Source organism: Procambarus clarkii, chromosome 44 (genome assembly GCF_040958095.1).
Source record: "Procambarus clarkii isolate CNS0578487 chromosome 44, FALCON_Pclarkii_2.0, whole genome shotgun sequence".
Taxonomy (NCBI): domain Eukaryota; kingdom Metazoa; phylum Arthropoda; class Malacostraca; order Decapoda; family Cambaridae; genus Procambarus; species Procambarus clarkii.
The window spans coordinates 19340481-19361010 of record NC_091193.1 but is presented as its reverse complement, the minus strand read 5'-3'; the positions used below and the strand labels follow the sequence as shown (position 1 = coordinate 19361010).

Below are 20530 nucleotides of genomic sequence, written 5' to 3'. Positions count from 1 at the left end.
TGACGCCACAGAAAGTCGACGCTCCACGCGACAATGTTGGGGCTTTTGCCAATTAGATGGACCGAATTTCGTTATAAAATTATATTATTTCCGAGTAAAATGTTTTTTTTTCAAGGTCTACATTCAACAGCAATATTATAGTGAGTAAATACATCATATTTCTCCATTACTTAGGTAATGCTGGGACGCTTTGAGTAGCTTTGGGTAATTAGACGGACCGTGTTGGGTGGCTGCCATTTGCCTTGAAGGTAAACTATTGACGGCTGGGACACGTGATGATTAAATATTGAATATGATTGTTGTCGAACAGTTGAAGGTTGCTACCGTATGACCAGTACTTGTGGTGCCTCCCCCACCTACCTGGTTCCTGTGGTGCCTCCCCCCACACCTTGTACCTGTGGTGCCCCCCCCCACACCTTGTACCTGTGGTGCCTCCCCCCACACCTTGTACCTGTGGTGTCCCCCCCCCCACCACACCTTGTACCTGTGGGGGGAGGGGGAGCCACTAAACCTTCACAATAAAATTGCAACACGCAGGAATGAGAGGCACGGCAGGGGGTGTAGAAGAACAGTAGGGGGTTACCTTACTTTTCTGTTATCTTTCGATGATTCACAGGATCAACGTCTCTGCGGCCCGGTCTCTGACAAGGGCGCCTGGTTGATGGTTTGGTCAACCAGGGTGTTCGACGCAACTGCTCCTCCCAGCCTGACGTATGACTCGTAGCCTGGTTGATTTTGTGTGGCCTTTGAAGGTTGTTCATCAAGTTCTCTTCCAAACACTGCGAGAGGTCGGCCAGTTAGGCTATAACCACAGAGCATACACAAAACAGAATAATGCAACCCGTTCTCGCACTTGCTTATAGTCAATATTGGCTTATTTAATAAGTGCATATGTGACATACTAATTGATTGTGAATATTTTAGTTTACCTTGAAAAGCTTCATAGAAAACACCTTCACCTAACCTTCTTAGTATGTTAAGTTAAGCATATTATTGCTTCTTATTTACAATTATTACTTAACCTATCAACGGTATTGGTTACGGGACTCTCAACTCTTGAGTCTCTGCTAACAGCAGATGTAATAAACAAGACTAGAACCAAAGTTGAGGCATGTAGAGGGAACTAGACGAGCCACTCCACCTTAGGCTGTGGTGGATATGTGGGCCTGCGGGCCGCTCCAAGCAACAGCCTGGTGGACCAAACTCTCACAAGTTAAACCTGGCCTCAGGCCGGACTTGCAGTACAAGAACTCCCAGAACCCCATCAAGCAGGTATCAACCAGGACAAACCGGACCCGCCGGGTTTCCAACGGTCTACGGGCGGTCCCCGACACACACACACACACACACACACACACACACACACACACACACACACACACACACACACACACACACACACACACACACACACACTCAAGCCTAGAGAACATATGGGTAACCAGGAGCACCAGGTTGGGCTGCTCTAGTAGAAAGTCTCGCTAGGCCTATCGACGACAAGTAGACCTCAGACCTTGCTCTGTATGTAAGTAGGGTAGAGGGGGGTAGAAATAGCCTAAGCTACTCTATCCCTTTGAGATGTATTTATTGCTTATCTCAATAAACATACTTGAACTTGAAGTAGGGTAGACAGTAAAAGTAGAACTTGTGCAAACTTTCCCGATTCCCTGTGTCGGGGCCTGGAAGAATTTTGCTTAGGCTTATCGATGCCCCCCCCCCCCCGTGCCTAGGGCTAGGCCAACTACTGACTTTCCCGAGGGTGCATCCCAAACCAATTGACTGTTTACTGCTACGTAAATAGAGGTATGAGGTGAAAGGAAACGTGCCCAACCGTCTCTGTCCTGCCTAAGAAATGAACCTGGGACCCTTGGTTGTGAACGGACGGTGTAGTCCTTGTCATGTTTGGAAACCAGATATTACAAGTAGAACTTAGGTGAGCATGTAAGTAGGCAAAATATGATTAACACCAGTCTTATTGTGTGTGTTCTTTTGCGATGGATTTGTTGGCCATACAAGTAACAATGTTTTAAGTGATGGTGAGGCGGCTTAGGATCACTTGCATGTATAGTGAGGCTGGGGAAGGTGGCGACACACACTGACCGAGTGCTTGCTTGTGTTCCAGGTATGACGCTCCCAGCATCTTCTGTTGGAGGTAATTATCACCCTTGCCAGTTGACTCCAGGTAAGTTGTTGGAGGCGGCGATGGTGGTGGTGCTAACACCCTCCCGGTGGAAGGTCCTCCAGGTGGACGGACTGGAAGTTGATGGTGTGCACACACACTGGGGCCGGACACTTCTGCTGCTCGACTCTCTCACCATTCCATACTTATTCGGCTACTCTTGAGTCATACTCATTAGGCTCTTCTTCTAGAAGTAACAGAGAACGAGTCTTGAAAATTACAGCCCCTAGATCTACATATTAAGGGAGGTGACCTGATGCCGGTATTAAGTCTATGGAACCTTCTGGGAAAAATTTTGGAAGGTATGGTAGGCTGTTAAAGTCCAGCTGGTAGTGGAGGGCGAGTGGCGACCGTCCGGGTCGGAGGACGTGTAAGGACTAAATATCCTCAGCTGTGTCTCACGATTTCTGGTGGGTTGCAAAATGACATTTAATTACCTATTGTTACAAAATATGTTGGCGAGTTTTGCTCAGTGATGGAGTAATGTTGTGATGATGATGACCGCTCAGTGACACTGTGGGGTAATGCTATAATGTTCCTGTGTCGGCTTCTCCCAGTCAGTGTCGTAGGTAAACACTGTGTTTACCTGTGTTTATATTGATGTATACATGTCTTTAGTTGATTGTATCTTTATCAGATATAATGTGTCTCCGAGGTTAGAGGCCAGACTCTTGGAGCTAGCCCCACCTAACTTAAAGATGACACGTGGGTGGTATAGAACTCTCATAGGTGGGTCGGGGTCAGCCACAGTGCTTACCCTTGAACAAGGGCCAGCAGCTACTCAGAATCCCCCTGACAGCTCCAAAAAAGTCTGAAAATGGGGTTTCGAATTGCAGAGAGGAAACTGTAGTTGGGCTGGCTTATAGGATCCACACCCATTCCTCGCCTCTGCACACTCGAGTTTCTAAACATGTGTAACATATTGCTTATGGACGAGGCCGTGGTGCTTGGCGGCACACAAATTGTGGCTTTACGCCCTAGACAGGAATTTAGCCACACATGTGATTATTGCTGTTCTATGGTTTAATATATGCAACAAAATGTGTGTGTGTTTGTGTGTGTGTGTGTGTGTGTATATGTATGTATGTATGTATGTATGTATGTATGTATGTATGTATGTATATGTATGTATATATATAATATATATATAATATATATATATATATAATATATATATAATATATTATATATATAAAGTAGAAAGAGAAAGTGGCGTACATTTGCTTTGTTGGTGCTCGCTCATGTATGAGAATAAACGTTTAATACAAGTTTCACATTCATGTAATACACTAACGACATATAAAGGAAGCGTAATGTTGTAAAAGTATATATTGTAGCGTGTATGTGTAGTGAAGGTGTGAGGAGGGTCGGGGGGGGGGGGGGGGTGGCGACCATTGCTTACCACTACAGTCCTGTCTGCCACACACTGCTTAACCCGTCCCCCCCCTTCCCATCCTTCCCTCCCTCCTTCCCATTATCATCCCTTTCTCCCTCCCATTGACTCCAAAAAATAGGTTAGTTGTTTTAGGATATGTTCCCTCCATACAAAATACCGAGAGAGAAAAAGGCAAGGCAGACATGGACGGTCTTCATGAAGACATGGGTGAAGATCACGGAAATATATAAATTATATAAAGATAACCAGATGCAATTCGACAGGAAGTGGGGGCCCAGGAGCTAGCTCTTAACTCCCCTCCGTAGAGCGCTAACAGGCAAGCATGCACACTCGCCAGATTTGCCACTCCGTAAAAAAAAAAAAAAAGCGATTGTTTTGCCTGCCCCCCCCCCCCCCACAGGGACCCCGGCGCACCCTCTCACCTGTCGGGACTGATGGTGAGACAAAGTCAGCACTACACGTCCACCCTCTGCTTCACTATACTGCTGCACGTCGCGTAGTTGGCGGAGGACGAGCGTCACGGGTGGCTGTGGGTGTGGGGGACGGAAGGGAGGGGGGTATGGTTGGAGAGACGTGGGGGTTGTGGGCAAATCCACAAGGGCCGTGACGAGGATTCGAACCTACGTCCGGGAGCATCCCAGACGCTGCCTTAATCGACTGAGCTACGACATGGTAAAAAAAAAAAAGAGTTGAAACCGAAGTTCTACTGCCCTTGTGGATTTGTTCATTTGATGCATCACGCTATTGTGATTTCTGTGTGTAATGGGGTTGTGGGTGTTGGGGGGGACAGATGGGAGGGGGTGTGGTTGGAGAGACCGGTAGGTGTGTGGGGGGGGGGGGGGGGGCAGGACAGACTTGGTATGGTTGGAGACACTGGAGGGGGGGGAGGGGGTGTTGTGATGTGCGCCAGACGTCTCGCCCAGTTCCCGCCCAAGATGATGTTACCTGTCTCCTGACGTCACTTCACTCTACATATTTTTAATATTTTGTTACAACTTCCGTGTACGTGTTTATATGAAATATTAATAATATTAGCACACAAAATGATTCCTTACAAAATCGGTACATTATTAATTTGTACAATAAATTCATAATTATAGCACGAGGTAATTATTATATACTGATACATATAAAAACAATTAGATGATTTTTACATTTCCATAGACATTGATGGATACATTATAAAGGCAGGATACATAACAAATAATTTTTATGTAATCTACAGTACTTTTTTGAAGCGAGATTTTCATTGTTTTTTTGCTGGGAGTTTCCTTCCTGCGCGGGCCCTGAGCCTCTGGCTGGCCCTTAAGTGTTACTTGTTTCTCGTGGCTGTCTTAAGCGGTGTTGACCGCTTGTTATAGTGTTTCCTTTGGCCTGCTACATCACTTATTGTCATGTTGTATTTTCTTATAAGGAGGTTGCTATTTCTTGGAATGTTTAAGTAGCCAGTGATAAGGTAATGTCTGAAAAAAGTGGTAATGCTGGTTGCAAAAAGAGTATAATTCGATTGTGAATGTGGGAACCGACCTGTGAGATTTATATTTATTTAATTTATATGAATTTATATTTACATTAATTTATATACTTCGATAGCAATTTGTATAATGATAAGTGGACTGTATTTCTGCAATAATCTCATAATCTCACAAATCGATCCTCTACACATTAGGGGGGGTTTATTAGTTTATATATATGCAGCCAATCAAACTACAGTAATAGCTACATACATTGATGAGGTTCCTTATCTTATAGTACAGCAGGTTAGTCCACCAGGTATAACTAGGGTGTAGACACCAAATTATCCTCTTTGAGGTAGCTTCCATATCACCCAGTAACTGGTGCACAAATCTTCCTTCCTCGTCTTGACCTGTCAAAAGTGCGCTAGCTGTGAAGCCAGAATCCTATATATGACAAGTATATCAGAGAAAACAGTACATGGAACATGAAGACCTGGCTTAATTACCTTTAGTTTGAGGCTTCCATGTGATCTAACCGGGTCACCCTATATCCTGACATTAATGGCCATAAATGAATGATAAACGGGTTTCGGATAGACTTAACTTGAATTGTAGACATCGTGTTGACAATGGTACCTTTGGTTTCCATAACACTACGTCAAAGTAAAATTAACAGGAGCCGAATTTGCTCCCGTGTGAGCCTCTGGTCTCGTCTCAATGGCTGTTTAACACTCCATACTATTGACGTCTGGCCGACATTGTCCAGATATGATAGGAGCTGGTTTGCTCCACACGTCTCGGAGGTGACACAACAATGGCTCCCTCCGTCCTTCCTGACGCCTGGCCTACTTTGTCCAGATTTCAGAAAGTGATAGAAGGGTCACATTTACTCTACTTTAATATTGATAATTAAGTTAATTTATATAAGATGTTTTTATGATGGTAAAGTCCAAAGACTAATGTATTTAAGAATAATTCCCAGCAGAATAGCTGGTGAATTATAATAGTATGTGGTGATGATATCCCGTTTTCTTTAGACAGAAATTCCACTACAAGTTACGTTTTCTATGGGTAACTTGTTGGTAATACAGCTATTATCTGTATGATTATTAAATGGTGTCGGATTTTCCGACATAATTCCCCAGGGGCTGCTCACGGGTCGAAGTCCTAATTAGAACAGACGAACACCGATACTCCTCCTTCGAATTATTACATTAATTTGATGTTAGTAGTTAGTAATCACACATTTGTGCGTCTGATCGTACAGGACGGATGTCCCGTACTAGAGTTGCAGGGGTTAGAAGTCTAATGCGAATTCATTTCCCTGTCAACTCTTGAAAGGCTAATATTCAAGCCTAATTACATATTATTTAACCCAGAAGACTGAATATGATCAAGTACTACAGTCAAGTATGATTCAGGGACTGCAGTGAGATCAGTGACATTAGATATAACTTGAAGTTTGTTCAGGTAACTGGTCACTGATATATAAACACTGAGGCCCATGGAATACATCTTGATTAAATAATAAATGTATCAAATCAGTCATCAGATTTATTGGGGTTTAATTTAGTTAATTGATTCAGAAGACTGAATAGCTCATCATTAAAGTAAAGTATGGTTCTGAGACTGCAGTGGGTTCAGTGACATTGGTCGCAGTGACTTGTAGCTGTTTTAGGCTACTGTTCACTGATTTGCCACTGAGGCCTCATGAACTCATCTTCAGCTTTAAATGATGATATTAACATCAACCTCTGTTACTATAGTCAGCTGTAATCTCCTTAGTATAATGCTACTGGAGAAATATAATCAGCTGACAAATTTAGGTTTCTACTGGTATTGTTTATCTGCAGGCATAGGTCTCCTCAGGCTTGATACTGGGCCTGAGAGTAATTTACCTCCTGCAGAGTTTAACATGGTTATACCCTGATATTTAGTAGGGCTACCGATGAATTGATGGTAGTAGTCTGTCCCCACAAGGACAGCCATTTGGCATTTGATTTGCTCAAATTTACCTGCAGCTGCTTGATAATAGCTTTCCAGGTCAGCATAATCAACTTGAGATTGTTGTGACAAATCTTCACATTTCTTGATCTGTCTTGTTAAGTGGCCTTTAAGACCTGCAAGGGTTCTTTTCATTCTCCCTGCATTATCCATACTGGCTCGTTGGTGAAGCCTTGTGGGGCTTGTACTTGGGCTGCTCATAATACTGAACAAACACTAATGGTAGCCTAGGGTAAATTCTGAACTCACTAGGCAATAATCCTACCTCTACTAGAGGTTAGCACTTAAAATTAATACACATTATATATATACAATCATCCACACTAATGATTTGAGTGATAAACCAGTGTCACTGGAAGTACCTTTAGGTTAGCTCTTCTATATCACCCTAGGATGGTAGAGACACTAATTAATCACTCAAAGGTGTAATGATCATAAGTAAATTATTATATATACAACTCAACTCGAGTTGATAAAAATTACACCCAAAATAGGGTCTGGACCATTCATTAATGGTGCTAGGTTAATCAATATAGTACAACTGACTATGGTAATAATGGGACTAGGATGAACGATAATAGTTCAACTAGTCATATCCTACCCTGTTGTGGGTTGGCAATTAGTAAATATACTGTGATCACTAGTGCAATATATATTAAATAATTCTCTATTTGGAGAAATAATATACACAATTATTGATAATAGCCTCTTAATTAGCCTCTATGAAACTTCTAATATTATCTAGAAGTATTAAATATTATTAGTGACCTCGCGAAATAAAGTCCACAAAATTCGTAGATAATCTCTCGCGAAATGTAACACCACGAAATCCGTGAACAATCTCGCGACACAGTCACTAATTAGGCTGGCTTCTATATTAGCGCTGTCATTTCACGAAATAACACGCCACCAAATATCTGTGGGTGTGCATGAAACCGCTGAGGAAGCTGAACTGGGCTGAGGGAGGCTCCTGAGCTCCCACGAGGCTACGCTGCCGTCTTGACTGCTGGCTTTGTTTAAATAACACTGCACTAGTATATTTAATGAATCCACTGGTTAACTGGTTCATCCGGTACTAAGATGACCAAATGTGGGTTCAAAGGATCAAATAATCCGTCATCCGGTTCGAAGATGACCAAATAATCCGGTTCGAAGGACCAAATAATGTGGGAACCGACCTGTGAGATTTATATTTATTTAATTTATATGAATTTATATTTACGTTAATTTATATACTTCGATAGCAATTTGTATAATGATAAGTGGACTGTATTTCTGTAATAATCTCATAATCTCACAAATCGATCCTCTACACATTAGGGGGGGTTTATTAGTTTATATATATGCAGCCAATCAAACTACAGTAATAGCTACATACATTGATGAGGTTCCTTATCTTATAGTACAGCAGGTTAGTCCACCAGGTATAACTAGGGTGTAGACACCAAATTATCCTCTTTGAGGTAGCTTCCATATCACCCAGTAACTGGTGCACAAATCTTCCTTCCTCGTCTTGACCTGTCAAAAGTGCGCTAGCTGTGAAGCCAGAATCCTATATATGACAAGTATATCAGAGAAAACAGTACATGGAACATGAAGACCTGGCTTAATTACCTTTAGTTTGAGGCTTCCATGTGATCTAACCGGGTCACCCTATATCCTGACATTAATGGCCATAAATGAATGATAAACGGGTTTCGGATAGACTTAACTTGAATTGTAGACATCGTGTTGACAATGGTACCTTTGGTTTCCATAACACTACGTCCAAGTAAAATTAACAGGAGCCGAATTTGCTCCCGTGTGAGCCTCTGGTCTCGTCTCAATGGCTGTTTAACACTCCATACTATTGACGTCTGGCCGACATTGTCCAGATATGATAGGAGCTGGTTTGCTCCACACGTCTCGGAGGTGACACAACAATGGCTCCCTCCGTCCTTCCTGACGCCTGGCCTACTTTGTCCAGATTTCAGAAAGTGATAGAAGGGTCACATTTACTCTACTTTAATATTGATAATTAAGTTAATTTATATAAGATGTTTTTATGATGGTAAAGTCCAAAGACTAATGTATTTAAGAATAATTCCCAGCAGAATAGCTGGTGAATTATAATAGTATGTGGTGATGATATCCCGTTTTCTTTAGACAGAAATTCCACTACAAGTTACGTTTTCTATGGGTAACTTGTTGGTAATACAGCTATTATCTGTATGATTATTAAATGGTGTCGGATTTTCCGACAGTGAATTATTTTTTTTAGGCGTGGACCTGAGACCAGGCTAGATAGACACTATACTGAGTGCGAGGATGGTCACCCCAAAATACATCTTTAATATTTCCGTCCTCAATTCAGCCTGTTCAGGGCAGCATTTGGCAGCCTCATAGTTCACATTCATACAAAATGAGACATTGACTCTTCACTTTCGACTAGTTTCAAAATGACCAATAATTTTTTGATCTGACGCTTTTCAGTAAAGTTCGTATTAAAACTTGTTCTTTTTGTTATTAAAGCTGGAGTGTTAAAAGCCACTTAGGCTCTCGGTAGGTTATGTTTGAAGGAGATTTATTGTGAAAACTGTTGTGGCAGCGAGAGGGCGCCTATGGCACAGCGTAGGCCTAAAAGAAGGCTGGGCGGGGCTGGCAGTTACTGGATATTTCTAGTTGTGGTGTGTGTGCTTTAAGGCCTGCCATCCCTCGTTACCTTCGTCATCTTATTTAACGTTATGATGAGCCCGAGAAACAGGAGGTGGAATGTGTGTATCAGGTGGAGGTTCTCTGCTGCTGCTGCTGCTGCTGTTCACGTAATCTTGCTCCAGGTAGTGTGTGGCGAGACCCCGCACCACCGGTCACAACCACGCCCGCCTTCTCTCGCCACCATCGCGGGAAGATGGTTGAGTGGTGGTCATTGGTGGTGTGGTGGTGTTGAAGAAGTGTACATTGTGGTAGTTGGTAGTATCGGGGTTTGAGCCAGGTGGGTGCGGTGTAGCGGGGCGGCGGCGGCGGGTTGGTGGCCGCTGATGCCGCTGTGAACGTCGCTCCGCTACACCATCACCTCCAGTCGCCATACCACCGCCGCCACCACACCACGCACACCTTCCCGCTCACGCCCTCTACCTCGTCACCAGCCTCAACAGGCTCGGCCTCCTCCTCCTGCTGGCGAGTGTTGAGGCGCCGGGGAAGTGGCGTGTGAGAGAGCCAGATCAGTCACCATGGGAGGGAGGAGGGTGTTGCGGGGCCTGATGGTGTGAGCAGTCGCTGCCTGGCTCCTCCTGATGTATCTCCACGCTGCTGCTGTCATCTCGTAACTGTTGACGTCACCTGTGCTCTCGTCTTGCGGAAGATGTGCCTCATATAGTACCTTACGGAGCCACACTCTGGCCGACCAGCCTAAAACAGCCTCCCGATATATACCCTTGGGCGGCAACCACTACTCTGGAGAAGCAAGTCTCTACCTTGTGTACTCTGGACGGACGGCACACTTTACTTCCAGTCACATGACAGTGTGAACGACCTTGATCTTCACATACGTCCGTGTGTGTGTGTGTGTTGGCGCCTTTATTGTTTGTTTGAAGTTTGTTATTGTGCTTTGTGATATTGTTGTGTAGACTGTGATATTGTTGTGTAGACTGTGTACTAGCGGCGTGGTATACTAACGACGTATACTCGTATGTAAACACGAGAAGATCGGGGAGCACGATGTATACACCCTTGACATCGGTGACATACATAACAGTACATACAACTGGTTGTTGGAAATAAAGTTGTGATTTGCCTGGTCTTGAGAGAGCTAAAGTTAATATCCAGCTTGGTGTTTATGGTCGAAGTGTGTGTGTGTGTGCGAATACTGAGCTAGCAGTACCCTATACAGCTCTGGTTCCAACTGGGTAATTGTTCGCGCCTTGCTCAGCTGTGTACATTCTTGTCTCTTCCGTGTGGCGGGTGTTAAATATATGGCCTTGCCTACGAGGGTGCGTAGCCCCCTACACAACACTTACAGACGTGGCCACCGGGTGCTTAATGAACGGGTAATCTCCGTTTCTCTTGTGTAAGGATTTCAAGACTCTTGCCCCCTAACAATCTTCCGTGAACGTTCACGTCTCTATGTATACAGGTGAGTGATGGTTTTATTTTGTTTTGTAGCTCGGGAATATTCTTGTCATAGTTGTGTGTGGGACAGGATGTGAGCTAAGAATCTCTTACCCACAGAGTAGCAGAGAGTTCTGCTACTCTCTTACTCAGGAGAGTAGCAGAACTCCATCTCGACCCCTTGTAAGCAGTTATACTCACGTACCTGGGCCTGTCTCTTGACATAAACACCACAAACCTTAAAGCTGTTTAAGGTTTTGAAAGTTTTTAAATTAGCCTACCAGTGTTGCCTACAGGTGTAGTGGGGGTTGGTTCTGTGGTGGAGACCACAGAACCAACCCAGGTACACTGCCCAAGTATACTGCGTCTCAAGCAGGAGACGCAGTATACCTGGGCCGCCTGTACAAGGGTCAGCTCGGTGTAACCATACATGTGTTTGGGTATACACCCTCGTTAATGTAGGGCAGCAGTATCACCAACCTCGCGCCGCCTCCCTCCAATCCCATCTGTCCTCATCAGAGTCGCTTCCTATCCTTACTGTCATAGCACACCATCCCCTCCTCAATCCCACTAGATATGCCTCGTTTCCTCTGTCTCATCTATCCTATCCCTTCCCTTGTCCCCCATTCTCCCTTCCACGCGTTAACCCTCCCTCCCGCTCATCCATCCTAACCCTCCGTCTGACCCTTCCGTCCATCCTGTCTCCTGCTGCCCCCTATCCCTGAACGTCCTGGTAATAAAGGCGTATCTTATTGTATAGTTCATCTATCGTATATCACTGTATCATTGTCATTACACTGCTCCAGGAAAGGATAGTGCTTATTACACCAGCAGCGATAGTTAATGGAGCATGACGATAGTAGTGGCCATCACCTCGGAAAGGACAGACAATTGGGTAACGTTTCCTTTCACCTGATGCCGCTCTTCACTTCCTTTCACCTGATGCCGCTCTTCACCTAGCAGTAAATAAGTACCCGGGCTTTGGGCAGCTGTTGTGGGTTGCCTCCTGGGGGGGGGGGGGGGGAGTGTAGACTACTCCAAAAGCCGAGTGTTGTCTTTTTAAGAAGCTGATAATTTAGACTCTGTGCTATTATTATTAATTGAAGCAGTGGGTCTGTTGTTTGGGGTTTGCTGCATGGTGTTACATGGTGCTGCGTGGTGTTACATGGTGTTACATGGTGCTGCGTGGTGTTACATGGGGCTGCAAGGTGTTACATGGTGCTGCGTGGTGTTACATGGTGCTGCGTGGTGTTACATGGTGCTGCGTGGTGTTACATGGTGCTGCGTGGTGTTGCGTGGTGTTACGTGGTGCTGCGTGGTGTTACGTGGTGCTGCGTGGTGTTACGTGGTGCTGCGTGGTGTTACGTGGTGCTGCGTGGTGTTACGTGGTGCTGCGTGGTGTTACGTGGTGCGGCAAGGCGTTACGTGGTGCTGCAAGGCGTTACGTGGTGCTGCAAGGCGTTACGTGGTGCTGCAAGGCGTTACGTGGTGCTTCAAGGCGTTACATGGTGCTGCAAGGCGTTACATGGTACTCCAAGGTGTTACGTGGTGCTGCAAGGTGTTACGTGGTGCTGCAAGGTGTTACGTGGTGCTGCATGGTGTTACGTGGTGCGGCAAGGCGTTACGTGGTGCTGCATGGCGTTACGTGGTGCTGCATGGTGTTACATGGTGCTTCAAGGTGTTACATGGTGCTTCAAGGTGTTACATGGTGCTGCAAGGTGTTACATGGTGCTGCAAGGTATTACATGGTGCTTCAAGGTGTTACATGGTGCTTCAAGGTGTTACATGGTGCTTCAAGGTGTTACATGGTGCTGCAAGGTGTTACATGGTGCTGCATGGTGTTACATGGTGCTGCAAGGTGTTACATGGTGCTGCATGGTGTTACATGGTGTTGCAAGGTGTTACAAGGTGCTGCAAGGTGTTACGTGATGCTTCAAGGTGTTACGTGGTGCTTCAAGGTGTTACATGGTGCTGCAAGGTGTTACATCGTGTTACGTGGTGTTGCAAGGTGTTACGTGGTGCTGCAAGGTGTTACGTGGTGCTGCAAGGTGTTACGTGGTGCTGCAAGGTGTTACGTGGTGCTGCAAGGTGTTACGTGGTGCTGCAAGGTGTTACGTGGTGCTGCAAGGTGTTACGTGGTGCTGCAAGGTGTTACGTGGTGCTGCAAGGTGTTACGTGGTGTTGCAAGGTGTTACGTGGTGCTGCAAGGTGTTACGTGGTGCTGCAAGGTGTTACGTGGTGCTGCAAGGTGTTACGTGGTGTTGCAAGGTGTTACGTGGTGCTGCAAGATGTTACGTGGTGTTACAAGGTGCTGCAAGGTGTTACGTGGTGTTGCAAGGTGTTACAAGGTGCTGCAAGGTGTTACGTGGTGTTGCAAGGTGTTACGTGGTGCTGCAAGGTGTTACGTGGTGCTGCAAGGTGTTACGTGGTGCTGCAAGGTGTTACGTGGTGTTGCAAGGTGTTACGTGGTGTTGCAAGGTGTTACGTGGTGCTGCAAGGTGTTACGTGGTGCTGCAAGGTGTTACGTGGTGCTGCAAGGTGTTACGTGGTGCTGCAAGGTGTTACGTGGTGCTGCAAGGTGTTACGTGGTGCTGCAAGGTGTTACGTGGTGCTGCAAGGTGTTACGTGGTGCTGCAAGGTGTTACGTGGTGCTGCAAGATGTTACATGGTGCTGCAAGATGTTACGTGGTGTTACAAGGTGCTGCAAGGTGTTACGTGGTGTTGCAAGGTGTTACATGGTGCTGCAAGGTGTTGCAAGGTGTTACATGGTGTTACATGGTGTTGCAAGGTGTTACATGGTGCTGCAAGGTGTTACATGGTGTTACGTGGTGCTGCAAGGTGTTACGTGGTGCTGCAAGGTGTTACGTGGTGCTGCAAGGTGTTACGTGGTGCTGCAAGGTGTTACATGGTGTTACGTGGTGCTGCAAGGTGTTACATGGTGTTACGTGGTGCTGCAAGGTGTTACATGGTGTTACGTGGTGCTGCAAGGTGTTACATGGTGCTTCAAGGTGTTACATGGTGCTACAAGTTATATCACAGTTCAAGGTGCATAAATCTCGCACCCTCTCCTTGTCCCTATCATTCCCCCCCCCTCGCTCTTTATCTTTTTCTCTTTCTAACGAAGACTTGGGGTGCATAAGGGCTGTCGAATGAAGTCCCTGGTGAAACTGCAAGCAAGAGCTGTAATCCTTCCTCAGCTCAGTTGAAACCTACTCCTAGAGACCAATTTATTTCATGAGCCTATTATATGCGTCAATAGGAATCAACTTTATTCATTATCAATAAGGTAGCATTAAGTAACAATCATATAAGGAACAGGATGAGCCCGTTAGCCAACTGTGGGCTACTGGCTGCCTGCCTGCCTGCCTGGCTGCCTGCCTGGCTGCCTGCAAAATCGAGCTATTAGCTCTTGGGCCTCGCCTTTCTAACCAATTATTTTAACTCCATTATGTCTACTACATATATTTATCTTACACGCGCGCGCTCTCACATCCCCAGGAAGCAGCTCGTAGCAGCTGTCTTAACTCCCAGGTGAGCTAGATGAACAGGAGAATCAGGATGAAGGAAACTGCTTATTTTTTCTGACTTGACCTGGAATCGAACCCGGGCCCTTAAGACTACGACCTCCAAGTGCTGTCCGTTCAGCCGTGAGGCTCCCCCTTTCCCCCTGTGTGTACTCACCTAGTTGTACTCACCTAGTTGTGCTTGCGGGGGTTGAGCTTGGCTCTTTCGCTTTCTTTTTAAAGGCGCCGACAAATTTTTTAAAAGCTCCTTTTTTTGTTTTTTGTTCTTTTTCTCCTTTTTTGAGCTTTGGCTGTTGGCTCTCAACTGTCAATAAACTGTTTACTAACTACTCCCCCCCCCCCTCCAGGAAGCAGCCCGTAACAGCTGACTAACTCCCAGGTACCTATTTACTGCTAGGTAACAGGGGTGTTCATGGTGAAAGAAACTTTGCCCATTTGTTTCTGCCTAGTGCGGGAATCGAACCCGCCACAGAATTACGAGGCCTGCGCGCTATCCACCAGGCTACCAGGCCCCTAGTTTGAGCAAGCCCACAAGCTTGAGCTTGTGTGTGTGTGTGTGTGTGTGTGTGATCACAATGACAATTGCGTCTTTGTACTATCGTGAAATTCTTGGAGGGGAGGGATCATAATACTCTATATATTATGTATTTTGTATTGCGGTTTAGATAAGCAAATAACGAGCGTGAAATAGTTAAGAGAAGCCACGGTGAAAATAGTTCAAGTTTAGGGCAGGAACATAATTCGGAAGCAGCGCAGCGGCCCGTCGCCTTTATTGCCTGCACACTGCTTATTGATCACTCTTGCTCGCCCACGGTCCCTTAACCAAATGTTCTCACTCGGCATTGTTATAAGCCTTGAAGACTTGTTCACTTGATTGCAAGACGCACAAATATATTAGTGTTTATCAATTGGCTATCAGCTGTTAAGACGGGATTTTTGGAGATTATGGGGGACTTTCCGCGCCTCGTGAATGAGAGAGAACGGGTTCTGCTGGGTACAAACTCGTCAAAGAAAACGTTTAACTTCGATATTTTCACCGTGGACCAAACTAAATTTAAGATTTTTTTTATACCTGTCTTTCATATCAAATCAAATGTTTATTCAGGTAGAAGTACATACACGGAAGATGAGTTACAAACATGTTGGCTTGTAGATAGATACCTAAAGCCACTAATACGCACAGCGTTTCGGGCGTTTCCTTTACATTTATTCATTTACATTATATTTATTCAAAAGATACAGAACAAGCAATTGTATGTGTGTGTAGAGAGAACCTTAAATAGTGCCCATACACAGTAACGGTTATAATCCCACCTATCATTTTTCTTGTGACATCTGCTACAAAAAAATTTTTTTACTGAATTTTCCACGTATAATAAATAATTGATGACTTTATTTTTCAACATTCTTGAATGTTCTCGGCCTGTATGGCCCGTATTTTACTTTTGAACTTACTTAATACAGTTCACTAATTCTGACGAATGTGTGTGTGTCCTTGACACAATGTGTCTGGCTTGTGTATACATGTTGTGGTGCTCCACTGTGAGCGTGTACACACCTCACCCTTCATGTTGGTCACTCCAGCACTGCCTATTAGCGATACCCTAATTACATATAAAAAAAAATTGTCGAATTTGTAGGTTTTTCAGAAGTTTGTGAATATATTCGTTAGATATACAACTAATACATCGTAGATGTATTTGTTGATGTAGTAGATGTAACAAATACATCGTAGATGTATTTGTTGGTAATTTTCTTTGCAATGCAATTTTCTTTGAAATTTCTTTGCAATGAAGAGTAACAAGAAGTTCGTGGCTGCTTTTCTTCATCCACGTGTTAATATACTTGACCTATTGACATTAGTAATTACTCCAATCAAAACTATATATCGAAACACAAGTTGGCTTTATATTCTTCAACTTGGACTCCTGTTCACTCAGTACATTGATCCACTCTGAACGTAAAAGATAAATGTATACAATTTTAGACATTTCTTTCATTAACTAAATACTGTAATAACATGAAATTATATAAATTTAAAAGCGGCTGGAGTCAACAAATGGAGCGGCTTGCCTGACTCCAACTCACAAATGGAGCGGCTTGCCTGACTCCAACTCACTCTGAATGCCGCTCGTGTTAAAGGCAAGTGATTTCAACAGGAATTAATTTGCTAGTCAACAAGTCATCTCTGTGACAGTAATTTCTTTATAATGCAAAGTCCAGGAATATGAACATGACACACGTGACAGCATGAAGAGACGACGACGGTTCGGTCCGTCCTGGACCCTTCATCAAATCTGGTAATTCTAACAGAGTGGAAGAGATACACAACGTGAGGAAAGAGAGTGAAGTGAAAGGTGGGATGAGTGAAAAAGAAATGTGAAGATAAGAATAAGATGGAAGTAAATCTAAGATTCCACCTTTCAACTCGCTCTCTTCCCTCATATTGTGTAGTTCTTCCACACTGTTAGAATTACACCACTTGATAATGGTCCACGATGGACCGAAACGTCGACGTCTCGACATTTTTGTTGTGTGTCATTCAGCCATGTTATTGTGACTCTTAGTCTGCACCCAGCAAGGGTATCCCGGCTGACTTGTTTTATTCTATCGTGTGGATCTTTTACACCTTTATATATCACTTTGACTAAATTTGTACTTTCTTAAAATCAATTCCATTGGTTTCAAGACGCTAGTGCTCTCTGGAGTGGAGTACTGCTGCACAATGACAGCCCCTTTCAGAGCTGGAGAAATTGCTGACCTGGAGAGCGCGCAGAGATCCTTTACAGCTAGAATCCACTCAGTAAAACATCTAAACTATTGGGACCGACTAAAATGCCTAACTCTCACAAGTCAAGCCTGGCCTCGGGCCGGGCTTGGAGAGTAGAAGAACTCCCAGAACCCCATCAAGCAGGTATCAAGCAGGTTGCTTCTTGAAGAAGTTAACCTTTGTTTCAGCAACATTTCTTATACTTGCTGGGAGGACATTGAACAGCTGTGGACCTCTAATGTTCACTGTGTGCCCTTTAATTGTGACTATGGCACTTCTACTCCCCACTGGTTCTATTCTGCGTTTCCTTCCGTATCTTTTGCTCCAGTATGTATTTTACGTATGTTTTGCTCCTGTGTATTTCCTCATATCCTTCTGTTATGTTGCCTGTAGTTATCGTATATTTGATCTTTCTCCTGCATGGTTCCCAGTGTGACGTTAGGAAGACGGCCGACACGCGCCCGTAACTGGCCTCTCCCTCTCACCCACACATCCCACCACCACTGTTGGAGAGGCCAGTCACAGATGGCTGGAGAGGCCAGTCACAGATGGCTGGAGAGGCCAGTCACAGATGGCTGGAGAGGCCAGTCACAGATGGCTGGAGAGGCCAGTCACAGATGGCTGGAGAGGCCAGTCACAGATGGCTGGAGAGGCCAGTCACAGAGGGCTGGAGAGGCCAGTCACAGAGGGCTGGAGAGGCCAGTCACAGAGGGCTGCTGGAAAATGGTGCATAACGAGGCTGTGTGTGTTACTCCCAGTTTAGTAAATATAGCTAATAAAGGTTTATTGACTGGAAGTGGACATTGTCTCGTTTAGATTTTTAATTTGTTTATCGTGTTCACGCTGGCTGCATTTACTGTCACTTTATTTTTCCACAGTTTGTATTTTTACACAAATACTGACAGCCTCTGTGAAGGTCCCTTGTTGGAGCACCACCGTGGGTGGCGTCGAGTGCTTCGACGACCCGTAAGGCAGTCGAGTACCCACTTCTCACCAAGGCGTACAACACCGACCTGGACCATTCTATCGTCTAGAGATTAACTAGTCCTGTGGTCCTGGCTACAGAGCTCTGAGCCCCCCCCCCCCCCCCCAGTCCGCCCTCTGGGTACTTTTTGGCAGCCGAGACTATTATCCACCATATCGTCGATAATAACCTTTCATTCACTTTGGCCATAGTCGACTGTAGACCATAGCCATGGATGTGTGGGCCTGCGGGCCGCTCCAAGCAACAGCCTGTTGGACCAAGTTATCACAAGTCGAACCTGGCCTGAGGCCAGGTTCGGGGAGTAAAACTACCTCCGAAACCCTCCATTGAAGTCTCAAAAGGCAGACAACATAAACAGCAGCCCGCAGTTATTATCCACGATATTTATTTATTGATTTATATACAAGAATGTACATTGGGATTGAGAGAGTACATAGTAACGATGATGATTTTACATTCTTGTAAAGCCACTAGCATGCATAGCGTTTCGGACAAGATATGGTGGTTAGCCATTTATATTACTTGGACGTGGCTCCCCTTCATGCCAAGGTGGCACCCTAGAGAATGCCTAAAATTCCAGTTGGCCAGCAGACAGGTGTGTCTGGAATCCTTCCTATTAAGGGGTGGTGGTGGCGGCTCAGTAGGTAGAACGGCGGGCAGCTTTGAAGTCAGCAGTTCGAGGCTCCTATGATCCAAAGTAAATTAAATCTATATAATGATGTGTGTGAGTGTAGGTAGAGGAGAGGACGCAACACGTGTGAACGCTTACGTGACTGTTCTCATGTGTTCAAGTCTACTTGTGAACACATTCAGGGAGGCAGAGTGAAGCTCCCTGCATAGATAACTAAGGTGAGGTGAGGAGGAGAGGTCTCTTATAAATATTGAGCACGGCACTGCCCTCGGCCTTACGGGCTATTCATGCCCGTGCCACCTCTTGGGTAGCTTCATCTTTATCAATCAATCACTCTGCTGTCGGCCTCTCAACAGTGTTCAAGAGAGAACTTTGTAAACACCTCCAGCGGATACGTGTTCAACCAGGCTGTGATTCATCGGTCAGGCTGCGAGCAGCCTAAGTTGACCAGACCACCAACCATGAGGCCTGGTCAGAGACCGGGCCGCGGGGACGGTGATCCTCGGAACCACCTCAAGGTAGGCTGGTCCTGTCTTGCCTCACTGATGGTAGCAATCATCTTCAAGTATAACAACTTTTTAAGATCAAACAATAGCGACGGTGATAGTAGTAGTCATGATGTGGAGACCAGGCAGGTGGTGGTGGTGCCCTGAGACCAGACAGGTGGTGGTGGTGCCCTGAGACCAGGCAGGTGGTGGTGGTTCCCTGAGACCAGACAGGTGGTGGTGGTGGTGGTGCCCTGAGACCAGACAGGTGGTGGTGGTGCCCTGAGACCAGGCAGGTGGTGGTGGTGCCCTGAGACCAGGCAGGTGGTGGTGGTGCCCTGAGACCAGGCAGGTGGTGGTGGTGCCCTGAGACCAGGCAGGTGGTGGTGGTGCCCTGAGACCAGACAGGTGGTGTAGCAGGCAAGAGTCGCGTGCCGTCAGCGGCGACCTTGGAGATTTAAAATTGTTATGAATACAGGTCCTCACCGCTGCGCCTATTTCCGTCGCAATTTGTAGGGTGATGCCTCCAGGATTGGATCTTCCTGCCTGTTGGGCGAGGATTGCGTGCTCCGCCGACTCTGAGGGCAGTTGTGTAGCAGGTTGATGTCTTCTGGCCAATTATAGAGACCGTTTCATTTGTGCCAGAGAACCCTTTATTATTATTTTTTTAATCTCTCCCCGTTGGTTAGTCGAGCCGAGACTATGCGGCGCCACTGTACTGTTAGTTATGGCTGCAGAACAATTGCATATGAATCACCATTGGCTCCAAATGTGTGCTAGCAGAGTGGATGTAATGTTTCCATGGCAGAGAAGTTGGAGAATTGTGGCCGACATTGGCACCGTTTGACTAGACATGGCTCGCTGTACAGGTCTGATGGGTTTTATACAAGTCTGTCTGGGAGCGAAAATAAATTGAGAATGATATTTCGAGGACGGGGAGGGGTGGGGGGGGGATATTTGCAGGAAATCCGCACCGGAGAATTGCTGTGTGGGCCGGGCAGTATATGGACCTC

At 45.5% G+C, this 20530-nt stretch overlaps 1 protein-coding gene across 9 annotated transcripts in view; it reads left to right on the top strand.

Moving 5' to 3' along the window:
• The window catches only part of LOC123745316 (serine/threonine-protein kinase WNK1), a 340974-nt gene that overhangs the window by 128081 nt on the left and 192363 nt on the right, over positions 1-20530 (top strand). For 4 of the 9 annotated variants that reach the window (XM_069300721.1, XM_069300715.1, XM_069300714.1 and 1 more), the window contains exon 2: positions 2123-2152. The exons of 4 other annotated variants lie outside the window; for them this stretch is intronic. In XM_069300721.1, the coding sequence (XP_069156822.1) occupies positions 2123-2152 (30 nt within the window). Of the gene's footprint in view, positions 1-2122; positions 2153-10090; positions 11148-20530 lie in introns of those variants that run through there. One more of the 9 variants, XM_069300724.1, reaches the window with a different exon arrangement.